The following is a 14,070-nucleotide window of genomic DNA, read 5'->3' as shown; positions in this document are numbered from 1 at the left end:
TAAATTCCATATATGAGTGAGATCATATGGTATTTGTCTTTCTCTGACTTATTTCACTCAGCATAATATACTCTAGCTCCATCCACATTGTTGTAAATGGCAAGATTTCATTCTTTTTGATGGCTGCGTTAATATTCCATTGTGTGTATACACCACATCTTTATCCATTCATCAGTTGATGGACACTGAGCTGTTTCCATAGTTCGGCTATTGTAGATAACGCTGCTATAAGCATCTATAAGCATCAGGGTGCACGTATCCCTCTGAATTAGTATTTTTGGATTCTTTGAGTAAAAACCTAGCAGTGCAATTGTTGGATCATAGGATAGTTCTGTGTTTAACTTTCTGAGGAGCCTCCGTACTGTTTTCCAGAGTGGCTGCACCAGCCTGCATTCCCACCAACAGCGTAAGAGGGTTCCCCTTTCTCCACATCCTCGCCAACACCTGTTGTTTCTGGTTAAATGACACCAGCTTTTAAATTAAGAAGAAAAAAGGGCTCTACAATTGGTAGTTTCAATTCACTAAAATAATGTCAATGAGGTAGGCTTACATGAATGAGTTTTCAAATTATTACTGGCCATAATGCTTAAATAGAGATGCAGATATTATAATCATAGTACAAAACCATGGCATTTTGTGTCGGTTTTTGCCCACGGTTGAGAAGCAGAACGTAGTACTTCCACTTATCGCAGTTTCTGGTCTTTGAATCAATTATTTCTACCAAATACCAACTATTATGCCAAGCAGCTTTCTGTGCACTTGCCCTGACCAGAGTGGTTTCCTGAGCGAAGCCCTTGTTCCACCCAGGGAAACTCCTACAGCAAACCCACCTGTAGACATACGGGCCCCAACATTATTACAGCAGGTTCTTTCAATTCACCATAAACATTTTATCTGCTAACTACACGCATCATTGCAAGAGCCCATCTTTCAACCAACAACACAGGATACCAATTCGTAAAGGACTCCCTAACTTTCCTCAGGATAGAACTGTCTGCCATTAAAAGTGGCTTATGATACTCAAGAAAGATAGTCTAAAGGTAATGGTCTTTGAATTAGGGTACACATACCCTTGGGGATACACCAAGACTTTTTAGGAGATATCCAAACACAAGAAGCTTTAAAGGACTCAATTTCCAGATCCTCAACTTCCAAAGGCACCCATTCCTAAAATTAATGGTCCCAGAGAAAACCCGTGTGTCCAAAACCACCCTTACTCCACTATCCAAAAGAAAGACACCATCCAAATCTTACTGTGCTGCATTGCAAGGGGAAGAGGGTTAAGGCTCCAGGCCAAACCAAAGGGAGATCTTGCTTAATGACTACTGCAAACACCATGAATCTCTAAAAGCTTCCTGTCTTACAGAGATTTCTGTTATAGGTAAAGCCAGGTGTTGGAAACTAATTACAGTAGAGTGGAGAAGAATGCAAACTGTTGCCTAACAATTGTGCCTTTTCATTCTCCCAACTATTGTCAAAGGATGCAAGGATCTTGAGGGATGAGGCCCAGGAATTCAAAGCAAAAGGAGCAATGGAAAGAAATATTGAATGCTAAAAATGGCTTTTTCATGTAGTTAAGGGTAAGCATTTTCCCAGCTATTCTCAATACTCATATTGAATCCTAGAAATGCCTTTTCTCTTTTAGTTAAGAGTAAGCATTTTTCCCAGCTATTCACTTCAAAATCAGCTCAATAAGGCAAAGCTGTATAGGCTGATACCACTGCATCTTAGAAATGTAACTGGAATATTTTCTAGAATTATCAATTTTCTCAAAATACATTGGAATAAACACATGGATAAAACATTTACATGCTTTTTTCCAGATTCCATATGCATTATTTTAAAAGGAAGCTAAGATCTATTTTATCAGATCACATTATAAAACTTACTCCATTTATAGAAAATCCTTATCCTATTTCCTCTTCTAAATATGCATTATTTTCTATCTCCTCCTAGCACAAAATATGTACTGCCAAATTATTTTTTTAGTAGTATATTCACTTTTCTATTCTTAAATACATAGGGGAAGTGTACCTATGGTATCTAATAAAGATAAATAAGTCATTTCTGATTTTTACATTTGATTTTATTTAATTTTCCCCAAAAGCCAAACACCAGAGTTTAACACACACACACACACACACACACACGTACCAATATTTAGAGAAGAAATAACATGTCTTTTTATCATGCCTCTCCTTATAAATATGGTACTATTTTACCTATAAATTACATTGCATTACTATAAATTAAGCATAATGATTTATTGTCTTGTTTACAACTTATTATATTACAGCTACATAATTTAATCTGACTGATTCTGTTTCATACAATGCATTCTATAATGTATTTCTCAGTGGTTTTCATAAGGCTTCCTGAAATACATGAACATATTTGAATTGGAAAGACTTTTTCTCCAAGTTTTTGAGTGGGTTTGACAGTAAAGACTACCTTTGCCAATTAGGTTAGGTAGCGTTTTCTGCAGATTTAGTAAGCAAAAACTGCAGCCCCAAGGTTTCCGGGTTTTTTTTTTAAGTTTTAAGAAAACGATAAAACCATTTTATCAAAAATTATTGGATTGACAGAGGTATAATGAAATTACCAATATTTTCATTTCCCCAACCTTTCCTAAGTATATCTAGTTAAGCAAGTTGCTTTCAAGTAAAAAAGTAAGGGTTATAATTAGGAATCATTTGGTAAATCTTGGTAAAGCCTTTTTGTTATACTTCCCAGAAAGAAAGAAAGCAAATGATTCGCATAGCTTGGAAACAAATCTTGCAGGTCAGGTCATTTCTAATCCATTGCTTGCCTCAAATTAGAAAGAGGACCTTAATAAATTATCACTTGATAGACCATTAAAATTATTTTGTTGACAGCAATAAATTATTTTTGTGATACATGACAAATAACTCAGGAGTTCAAAGACTGAGTGGCATCACTATAACAAACTTCTTCCATTCCCATCTAAATATTTGTGTAAACAAAATATTTCAGCACTTAAATCTATAATAAGGAAGAAGAAGAAGAAAATCAATGTTAAACCCTGTCTCATTCTAGCAATAACATATTCATCCACAAATCATAAAACCCTACTCATCTCATTTAAATGTCAGAGAACACTCAACAGGAAAAATCCCCAAGGAAAAAAGTCTCAAGAGAATCCAGAGGATGAAAGCAGCTTACCAATGGAGGAGCAAGGGTAAAAATACAATGGATGTCTCCACAGAAACAATGGGAGCAAGAAGAGAATGGAGTGAAATACTTAGTATTCAGAGAAAAAACCCCACCAACCTAGAATTCTGTACCCTGTAAAATTATCGTTCGAAACAGAAGAAGAAATAAAGACCTCCTCCAACAAACAAAAAATGAGGGAATTTCTTTCCAGTAGACCTGCTGCACAAGAAATGCTTTTAAAATTTCTTTAGGGGCGCCTAGGTGGTGCAGGCGTTAAGCGTATGCCTTCGGCTAGGGCGTGATCCTGGCGTTCTGGGATCGAGCCCCACATCAGGCTCCCTGCTCCACTGGGAACCTGCTTCTTCCTCTCCCACTCCCCCTGCTTGTGTTTCCTCTCTCGCTGGCTTTCAATCTCTCTGTCAAATAAATAAATAAAATCTTTGGAAAAAAATTTTCTTCTTTAAAAAAAAAAGTTCTTTAGGGAGGAGGAAAATGTTGGGTCAGAAATTCAAATCTACATAAAGGAAGAAGAAGGATTCAAGAATAAGATAAGACAAAACATTTTATTTCTCTTAATTCATCTAACAGAAACAGTTTGTTCAATGTAGTAACAGCAACAATATATTCAATTATGAATGAATGCAACAGTACAAGGGATGGCAGGGAGGAATAAGAAATATTTTCTTTTTACAAGGTGCTTGTACCAATAGTATAGCGTTGTTTGAAAGTGGACTTGGATTAGTTTAGAATGTATATTGTAAACTCTAGGACAACCACTAAAAAAGTGAAAAGAGAAGAGTCCAGTGCCTGATGGATTCCCTGGGGAATTCTACCAAACATTCAAAGAAGAAATAATACCTGTTCTCCTGAAGCTATTTCAAAAAATAGGAACAGAAGGAAAACAACCAAACTCATCCTATGAGGCCAGCATTACCTTGATCCCAAAACCAGGCAAAGATCCCCGTCAAAAAGGAGAATTACAGACCCACATCCCTGATGAATATGGATGCCAAAATTGTCAACAAGATCCTAGCTAATAGGATCCAACAGTACAGTAAAAGGATTATCCATCACGACCAGATGGGATTCATCCCTGGAATGCAAGGGTGGTTCAACATTTGCAAATCAATCAGTGTGATAGAACACATAAATAAGAGACAAGAATCATATAGTCCTCTCAATTGATGCAGAAAAAGCATTTGACAAAATACAGCATCCTTTCCTGATTAAAACCCTTCAGAGTGTAGAGATAGAGGGTACATTCCTCAATTTCACCAAAACCATCTATGAAAAGCCCACAGTGAATATCGTTCTCAATGGGGAAAAGCTGTGAGCATTTCGCCTAAAATCAGGAACACGACAAGGATGCCCACTCTCGCCATTATTGTTCAACATAGTACTACAAGTCCTAGCAACAGCAATCAGACAACAAAAAAAAATAAACAGTATTCAAGTTGGCAAAGAAGTCAAACTCTCTCTCTTCGCAGATGACATGATACTTTATGTGGAAAACCCAAAAGACTCCACCCCCAAATTACTAGAACTCATAAGGGATTCAGTTATGCGGTAGAATACAAAATCAGTGCACAGAAATCAGTTGCATTTCTATACCCTGACAATGAGACTGAAGAAAGAGAAATTAGGGAATCGATTCCATTTACAAGAGCACCAAAAACCATAAGATATCTCGGAATAAACCTAACCAAAGAGGTAAAGGGTCTATACTCTAGAAACTACAGAACACTGATGAGAGACATTGAAGAAGACACAAAAAGATGGAAAAACATTCCATGCTCATGGATCAAAAGAATAAACATAGTTAAAATGTCTATGCTGCCCAGAGCAATCTATACTTTCAACGCCATCCTGATCAAAATACCAATGCCATTTTTCAAAGTGCTGGAACAAACAATCCTAAAATTCGTGTGGAACCAGAAAAGACCCTGAATCGCCAAGGAAATGTTGAAAAAGAAAAACAAAGCTGGGGGCATCACGTTGCCTGATTTCAAGCTATACTACAAAGCTGTGATCAAGACTGCATGGTACTGGCACAAAAACAGACACGTAGATCAATGGAACATAAAAGAGACTCCATGGGGTGCCTGGGTGGCACAGTGGTTAAGCTTCTGCCTTCAGCTCAGGGCGTGATCCCGGCGTTATAGGATCGAGCCCCACATCAGGCTCCTCTGCTATGAGCCTGCTTCTTCCTCTCCCACTCCCCCTGCTTGTGTTCCCTCTCTCACTGGCTGTCTCTATCTCTCTGTCAAATAAATAAATAAAATCTTTAAAAAAAAGAAAAGAAAAGAAAAGAAACTCCAGAAATGGACCCTCAACTCTATGGTCAACTAATCTTTGACAAAGCAGGAAAAAATATCCAATGGGAAAAAGACAGTCTTTTCAATAAATGGTGCTGGGAAAATTGGACAGCTATATACAGAAGAATGAAACTCGACCATTCTCTCACACCATACACAAAGATAAACTCTAAACGGATAAAAGACCAGGAATCCATTAAAATCCTAAAGCAGAACATAGGCGGTAACTTCGACATCGGCCACAGCAACCTCTTTCATGACATGTCTCCAAAGGCAAGGGAAACAAAAGCAAAAATGAACTACTGGGACTTCATCAAGATAAAAAGCTTCTGCACAGCAAAGGAAACAGTCAACAAAACAAAGAGGCAACTCACGGAATGGGAGAAGATATTTGCAAATGACACTACAGATAAAAGACTGGTATCCAAGATCTACAAAGAATTTCTCAAACTCAACACCCATAACACAAATAATCCAATCAAAAAATGGGCAGAAGATATGAACAGACACTTTTCCAATGAAAACATATGAATGGCTAACAGACACATGAAAAAATGTTCAAAATCATTAGCCATCAGGGAAATTCAAATCAAAACCATATTGAGATACCACCTTACACCAGTTAGAATGGCAAGAATAGACAAGGCAGGAAATAGCAAATGTTGGAGAGGATGTAGAGAAAGGGGAACCCTCTTATACTGTTGGTGGGAATGCGAGTTGGTACGGCCACTTTGGAAAACAGCGTGGAGGTTCCTCAAAAAGTTAGAAATAGAGCTACCCTATAACCCAGCAATTGCACTATGGGGTATTTACTCTAAAGATACAGATGTAGTGAAAAGAAGGGCCATATGCACCCCAATGTTCATAGCAGCAATGTCCACAATAGCCAAACTATGGAAGGAGCTGAGATGCCCTTCAACAGAGGAGTAGATAAAGAATATGTGGTCCATATATACAATGGAATATTACTAGGCTATCAGAAAGAATGATCACCCAACATTTGCATCAACATGGATGGAACTGGAGGAGATTATGCTAAGTGAAGTAAGTCAAGCTGAGAAAGACAACTATCATATGGTTTCACTTATTTGTGGAACATAAGGAATAGCAGGGAGATCATTAGGAGAAGGAAGAGAAAAATGAAGGGGGGAATTCAGAGGGGGAGACGAACCATGAGAGACTATGGACTCTGGGAAACAGAGTTTTTTTTGGGGGGGATGGGCTATCCCAGTGAAGGGTATTAAGGAGGGCACGTATTGCATGGTGCACTGGGTGTTATACACAACCAATGAATCATGGAACACTACATCAAAAGCTAACGATGTACTGTATAGTGACTAACATATTGTAATAATAAAAAAATAAAAATAAATAAAAATAAAACAATGAGTACAATAAAAAAGAAGTATAATTGATATGCTAAGAAAGGAGAGAAAATGGAATCATAAAATGCTAAATTAAAACCAAAAAGGCAGAAAAAGTGTGGAAGATACACGTAGGAACAAAACACAAAGGCAACAATCAGAAGACAGAAAAAATATGGTATACATTCAACCAACTATAGCAATAATCACTTGGAACACATATGGTCTACATTTATCAATTATAAGACAGAGATTGTGGATCAAAAAACAAGACCCAACTGTATGTTGTCTACAAAAAAACCCCTTTTAAATATAAGAACATATATACATTAAAAAGGATCGAGGACGTGGAAGTAGGTACATTAATTTCAGACAGAGTAGACTGCAGAACAAGGAAAGTTATCAAGAAGAGAGGGGCATTACATAATGATAAACGGGTCAATACTCCATGAAGACATGGCAATCCTTAATGTGGATGTGCCGAAAAAGAGAGTCAAAATGCATGAGGCAAAAACTGTTAGAACTGCAAGGAGAAATAGATGAATCCACTATAAGAGTTGGAAGCTTTAACACCCCTCTATCAGAAACAGATAGACCTAGCAGACAGAAAATAAACAAGGACATAGTTTAACTCAACAGTACCATCAATCAGCTGGATATAATTGACACCTACTGACTAGTTCAACCGACCACAGCAGAATACACAAGTTCTCAAGCTCACATGAAGCATTCACCAAGACAGACAACATTCTGGGCCATAAAACACGTCATAACACATTTAAAGGAATAGAAAACATACAATGTCTGTTCTCAGACCACAGTGGAATTAAACTAGGAATCCAGATAGCTGGAAAATCCCCCAAATACTTGGAGATTAAGCAACGCACTTCTAAATAAGACACGGGTAAAAAATAAATAAATCTCAACAGAAATATTTAAATATTTTGAGGTAAATGAAAATGAAAACACAGCTTATCAAAATGTGTGGAATGCAGAGAAAACAGCTTAGAGGGAGATATGTAGCATTAAATGTATATATTGGGGGAAAAAGAAAGTCTAAAAACTCTAAATATCTGAAGTCAATAATCTAAGCTTCCACCTTAGGAGACTAGAAAAAGAACAGCAAATTAAATTCAGAGTAAGCAGAAGAAATAATAAAAATCAGAACAGAAACTAATGAAATTGAAAATAGAAACCAATAGAGAAAAACCAATGAACCCAAAAGTTGGTTCTTTCAAAAGATCAATAAAATTTGTAAGCCTCTAGTTAAGCTAAGAAAAAAGAGAAAATACTCAAATTATTAATATAGGATCCTCGAGAGGGGACATTATTGCTGATCTCATGAACATTAAAAGGATAATAAAGGAATATTACAAGCAACTCCATAATTTGGTAACCTACACAAAATGGACAAATTCCTTGAAGGACACAAGTTGTCAAAACTTACACTAGAAAAAACAGACAATATGAATAGGCCTATATCTATTTTAAAAAGTGAATCAATATCTAATAACTTTCTAAAAGAGAAAACACCAGGCCCAGATGAGTTTGTTGGTAAATTCTACCAAACACTTAAGGAATAAACTATACTAATTCTCTACAATCTCTTCCAGAAGACAGAAGCAGAGGGAATACCTCCTAACTCATTCTAGGAGGCCAGCATTACCCTAATACCAAAATCAAAAAAAGACATTGTAAGAAAAAAAACTCAGACCAAGTTGTCTCATGAAAATGGATGCAAAACTCTTCAACAAAATATTAATACATCAAATCCATCAATATATAAAAAGAATTATATACCATGACCAAGTGGGATTTATCTCAGGTATGCAAGGCTGGTTCAACATTTGAAAATCAATTAATGGAATCCATCACATCAACAACCCAAAGAAGAAAACCACAAGATCTTACCAACAGATGGAGAAAAGGCATTTGATAAAATCCAATACTCCATGATAAATACTCTCAGAAAATGGAATAGAGAAGAACTTCCTCAGCTTGATAAACACTATCTACAAAAAAAACCTACAGCTAATATCACACTTAATGGAGAGAAAGTTGAAGTTTTTCCAGTAAGATCAGGAGGAAGGCAATGACATCCCCTGTTACCACTGCTTTTCAACATTGTCCTGGAAGTCCTAGCTAGTGCAATAAGCCAAGAAAAACAGACAGGGAAGAAAGAAATAGAATCATTTTATGACCACCTATGTAGAAAATTTACAAGAACTTAGCAAAAAACAAACAAACAAACAAACAAACCTAGAACTAATAAGCAACAACAGCAAGGTTGCAGGATACAAGTTTGATATATGAAAGTCAATCACCTCCCTACATACGAGCAATGAATGAATGAGTTTTAGAAATTAAAAATGTCGGGGCGCCTGGGTGGCTCGGCGGTTGAGTGTCTGCCTTCGGCTCAGGGCGTGATCCCAGTGTTACGGGATTGAGCCCCACATCAGGCTCCTCTGCTATGAGCCTGCTTCTTCCTCTCCCACTCCCCCTGCTTGTGTTCCCTCTCTCGCTGGCTGTCTCTATCTCTGTCAAATAAATAAATAAAATCTTAAAAAAAAAGAAATTAAAAATGTATTACTGCTTACATTAGCACCTCCCCTCCCCAAAATGAAATACTTAGCTATAAATCTAACAAAATATTTATAAGATCTATATGAAGAAAACCACAAAACTCTGATGAAAGATATTAAAGAACAAAATAAATGGAGAAATATTCTATGTTCATGAATAGGAAGATTCAGTATTGTCAAGATGTTAACGCATCTATAGATTCAGTGCAATCCCAATCAAAATATCAGCAACTTATTTTGTGTCAACAATTTGATAAATTGATTCTAAAGTTTATATGGAGTTTATGAAGACCCAGAACAGCCACATCAATATTGGAGAAGTAGAATAAAATTTGAAGACTCAACACTACCCAACTTCACTACTTACCATAAAGCTAAAGTAATCAAGAAGGTATAGAACTGGTGAAAGAACCAACAGAGCAGTGGAACAGAAAAGAGAGCCTAGAAATAGACCCACACAAACATAGTCAACTGATATCTGACAAAGGAGCAAAGGCAAGACAATATAGCAAAAATAGTCTATTCAACAAATGGTGCTAAAAACTGGATATCCACATGCAAAAAAAAATACTCTAGACACAAATCTTATACTCTTCACAAAAATTAACTCAAAATGGATCCTAGATTTAAATGTAAAACACAGAAATATAAAACTCCTAGAAAACCTAGATGACCTCGGGTATGGCAGTGATTTTTAGATACAACACGGAAGACATGGCCCATTGAAGACATAAGTGATAAACTGGACTTAGTTAAAATTAGGAACTGAGGCTCTGTGAAAAACAATGTCAAGGAAATGAGAAAAAACACAGACTGGGAAAAAATAACTGAAAAAGACAGAAGAGGTAAAGGACTGTTATCCAAACTATACAAGGAACACTTAAACCCTAATAAGAAAATGAACAACCAGATTTTAAAAAATGACAGAAGATCTGAACACACACCTCACCAGAGAAGATATACAGATGGCAAGTAAGCATATGAAAAGATGTTCAACATCTTATGTCATCAGGGAATTGCAAAATTAGACAACAATGAAATACCACTCTATACATATAACAGAGGCCAAAATGCAAAACACTGACAGCACGAAATGCTGGCGAGGACGTGGAGCAGCAGGAACTCTCGTGCACTGAGGCAGAAACACAAGGTGGGACAGCCACTTTGGAACAGTTTGGCAGTTTCTTACAAAACTTAACATACTCTTTTTTAAAAAGATTTTACCTATTTATTTTAGAGGAAAAGAGAGAGAGAGCGTGCGCACGTGCAAGTTGCGGGGAGAGGGGAGAGCCTCATGCAGACTCTGCACTGATCACGGAGCCCGACTCGGGGCTCAATCCCACGACCCTGAGATCATGACCTGAGCTGAAACCAAGAGTCAGATGCTCAACCAACTGAGCCGCCCAGGTGCCCCAAAACTTAACATACTCTTTACAATCCAGCAATCATGCTCCTTGGTTGGTATTTACCCAAAGGAGTTGAAAACCTATGTCCACATAAAAACTTGCATACGGATGTTTATAGCAGCTTTATTCATAATTGCCCAAACTTGGGAGCAACCCAGGTGTCCTTCGGTAAGTAAATGGATGAACTGTGGTACATCCAGACAATGGAGTATTATTTTATTATTCAGCACTAACGAGTGAACTAGCAAGCCATGAAAAGACATGGAGGAACCTTAAATATGTATCACTACGTGAAAAAAGCCAATCTGAAAAAGATTCATACTCTAAAATCCCAACTACATAACACTCTGGAAAAAACCGGTAGAATCGGTAAGAAGATAAGTGGTTGCCGTGGGCTGGGAGGAGAGATGCAGAGCACAGAGAATTTTTAAGGCAGTGAAACTAATTCTGTATGTACAATGTGACAATAGTGGATACATGTCATTACGCGTTTGCCAAAACCCATAGAATGTGCCACACTAAGAGCAAAGTCTAACATCAGCTGCGGACTCTAGGTGACGTGACGTGCTGGTATAGCTTCATGGACTGTAACCAACGTATCACTCTGGTCAGGGATGTTGATGACGAGGGAGGCTATGCCTGTTTGGGCGTGTGGGAATTCTCTGTCCTTTCTGCTCAATTTGGCTGTGAACATAAAACTTCCCTTAAAAAATTGTTTATTGAGGGGATGACTGGGTGGCTCAGTCAGTTAAGCGTCTGCCTTCGGCTCAGGCCATGATCCCAGGGTCCTGGGATCGAGTCCCGTATCGGGCTCCCTGCTCAGCAGAGAGCCTGCTTCTCCCTCTGCCTGCCGCTCCCCCTGCTTGTGCTCATTCTCTTTCTCTCTCTCTGACAGATAAATAAAATCTTTTTTAAAAAGTTTCTTTCAATAAAATCTTTTAAAAAAAAAAAAAAGGGGGGGGCGCCTGGGTGGCGCAGTCGTTAAGCGTCTGCCTTCGGCTCAGGGCATGATCCCGGCGTTCTGGGATCGAGTCCCACATCAGGCTCCTCCGCTGGGAGCCTGCTTCTTCCTCTCCCACTCCCCCTGCTTGTGTTCCCTCTCTCGCTGGCTGTCTCTGTCAAATAAATAAAATCTTTAAAAAAAAAAAAGTTTCTTTCACAACTATTTAAACTTAGGAAATCTTAGTTGTCAACCTAAAAAAAACTGCAAAAAGGTATTTAGTTTTTCAAAATTCTTACAGGGATCGTGGGGAAGAAAGTCTGAAGACCCCTAGCCTAAGACGATAATCATCAGCAGGGGCCTCATCATTCCCTAGAACACACTTCAGGAAATTTGTGGGGCATCTTTAGTTGTCACAATAATTGGAGGTGGTTACCAGCATTTAGCTGGCAGCTTCTCTGTGGGTGATTTTTCGCACAACATGAAACATTTCTGAACGTCCCTGCACTATTGTTTTAAATCATTTTAGTTTAGAAACTAATTTTGTTTTTCTTCTAATCACAAGGTATTTCTGGGATAGCTGTGATAGACGCTGTGTTTCGGAGGAAGGCAACTGCTACACGGGAAGATTGTACTTGTCCACAATTTTATCAAAACGCGTTTGCTACCACAATGCCCCTCGCAGTAACTGAGCTCCGATACCATGGCCCTTGGGAGCACCCACAGCCATGGCTAGTGTTCCCGTTAAGTGTGACCCACATCAAGCCACCTCCTACCTCGGGTCCCCAAAACACTGCAGAGGTCTCCGCAGGGCCTCAGCAGCTCAGGACCACACTCCAGGTGGTAGTGCTTCTTCCAGAAATGGTCTTCTACGCAGGATAGAAAGAAATGACCAGCAGATGGGTTCTCTGCCTCCCTTGGGTGCCCTCTGCATGACTCGTCAGGTACTCATTGTCTTTTATCATCTCTTCCTTCCATAAAGAATTCCATTCAATAATCAAGGGGGGGGTAATCAGAAGGGGGAATGAAGCATGAGAGACTATGGACTCTGAGAAACAAACTGAGGGCTTCAGAGGGGAGGGGGGTAGGGGAATGGGATGGACTGGTGATGGGTAGTGAGGAGGGCACGTGTTGCATGGTGCACTGGGTGTTATATGCAACTAATGAATCATTGAACTTTACATCAAAAACCAGGGATGTACTGTATGGTGACTAACATAATATAATAAAAAATATTATTATAAAAAAATAATAATCACGTGGTCACCATCATCAGTAAAATCTGTAGAAAGTGCTTCTCAAATATCCAAGTCGTAGTCTTAAACTTGCAGGAGGTAACAAAATACTTTTAAAACAGAGACATGGTCTCTTAACAGCACCTTTTTCCTCACAGTAGGGGTTTAAGGGTTGACGGTGCCTAGTTCAGCTAATGGCACAAAAACTGATCACCACGAAAGGATACGCTGCTTCCAGAAGCTATAGAGGTGAGATGCAGGTCTCCCTAGGCAGGTACTATCCCCTTCACCCAAACTGAAATCGGTAGGCCTTCTGGAGGAGGAAAATTTCCATCCACATCTAACCACCCTTCTTCCACAAGCTTATGAAACAAGCCATTTCCTTCACTGTGAACTCAAATTACCCAGGTACGTAAATCTCCATTTCTTTAACACACCGTACATCCACTCCATTAACGAGGTTATTGTAAGCCACTACAGTTCGCGCAGCATCGACCTAAGTGCGGTGGGCCACACAAAAAGACAATGACCTTGTTTAACCTTAATCATCCTTAAGCCCCTCAGCTCTCTCTGATTTGAAATCAAAATAACATTGCTTTTCTCCTAACCTTCCAGAAAATTCTAAAAACATAACTTTGATCATGGCTCACTCACAAGAAAAAAGGCATTGATGGAAAACATGAAGCGGTTGCACTTGGTGGTGTTACTAGTCTGTCTCTCTCTGGGAGTCAGTGGCGCATAATCCCATGATGTAACTTCCCCTACAGCTTTTTAAACGTCACGTTAAATTTCAGGCAGCCAACAAGTGAGCCGGTATCGGCTGAAGTGGGAGTAATAACCATGTGAGATTTTAACAATGGAACTCTGAAAGGGGTCTTTTTCAGGAAGCACATTACAAAGGAATTTTCTAGACAGAGAGAAAATGCAATTCTTACCTCCAACCAACAAGTAGCTGTTGGGAAACAGGGTTTTTGCTTGCATAAGTGCCCTTGCGTGACCAGAATGGAAGAGGTCAAATATTCCATCCGCGTAGACTCTGACAGGCCTGTCAACT

General features: G+C 38.6%; 1 protein-coding gene across 4 annotated transcripts in view; it reads right to left on the bottom strand.

The window, feature by feature from the left end:
- PCYT1B (phosphate cytidylyltransferase 1B, choline) overlaps positions 1-14,070 on the bottom strand; it is a 127,333-nt gene that overhangs the window by 56,092 nt on the left and 57,171 nt on the right. For all 4 annotated transcript variants that reach the window (XM_087859481.1, XM_087859480.1, XM_045787115.2 and 1 more), the window contains exon 3: positions 13,952-14,068. In XM_087859481.1, coding sequence (XP_087715607.1) covers positions 13,952-14,068 — 117 coding nt within the window. The remainder of the gene's footprint in view (positions 1-13,951; positions 14,069-14,070) is intronic.

This window comes from Ursus americanus, chromosome X, assembly GCF_024610735.1.
Source record: "Ursus americanus isolate L20-20 chromosome X, mUrsAme1.1.p, whole genome shotgun sequence".
Classification (NCBI taxonomy): Eukaryota; Metazoa; Chordata; class Mammalia; order Carnivora; family Ursidae; genus Ursus; species Ursus americanus.
This window is presented reverse-complemented; position numbering and strand designations above follow the sequence as displayed.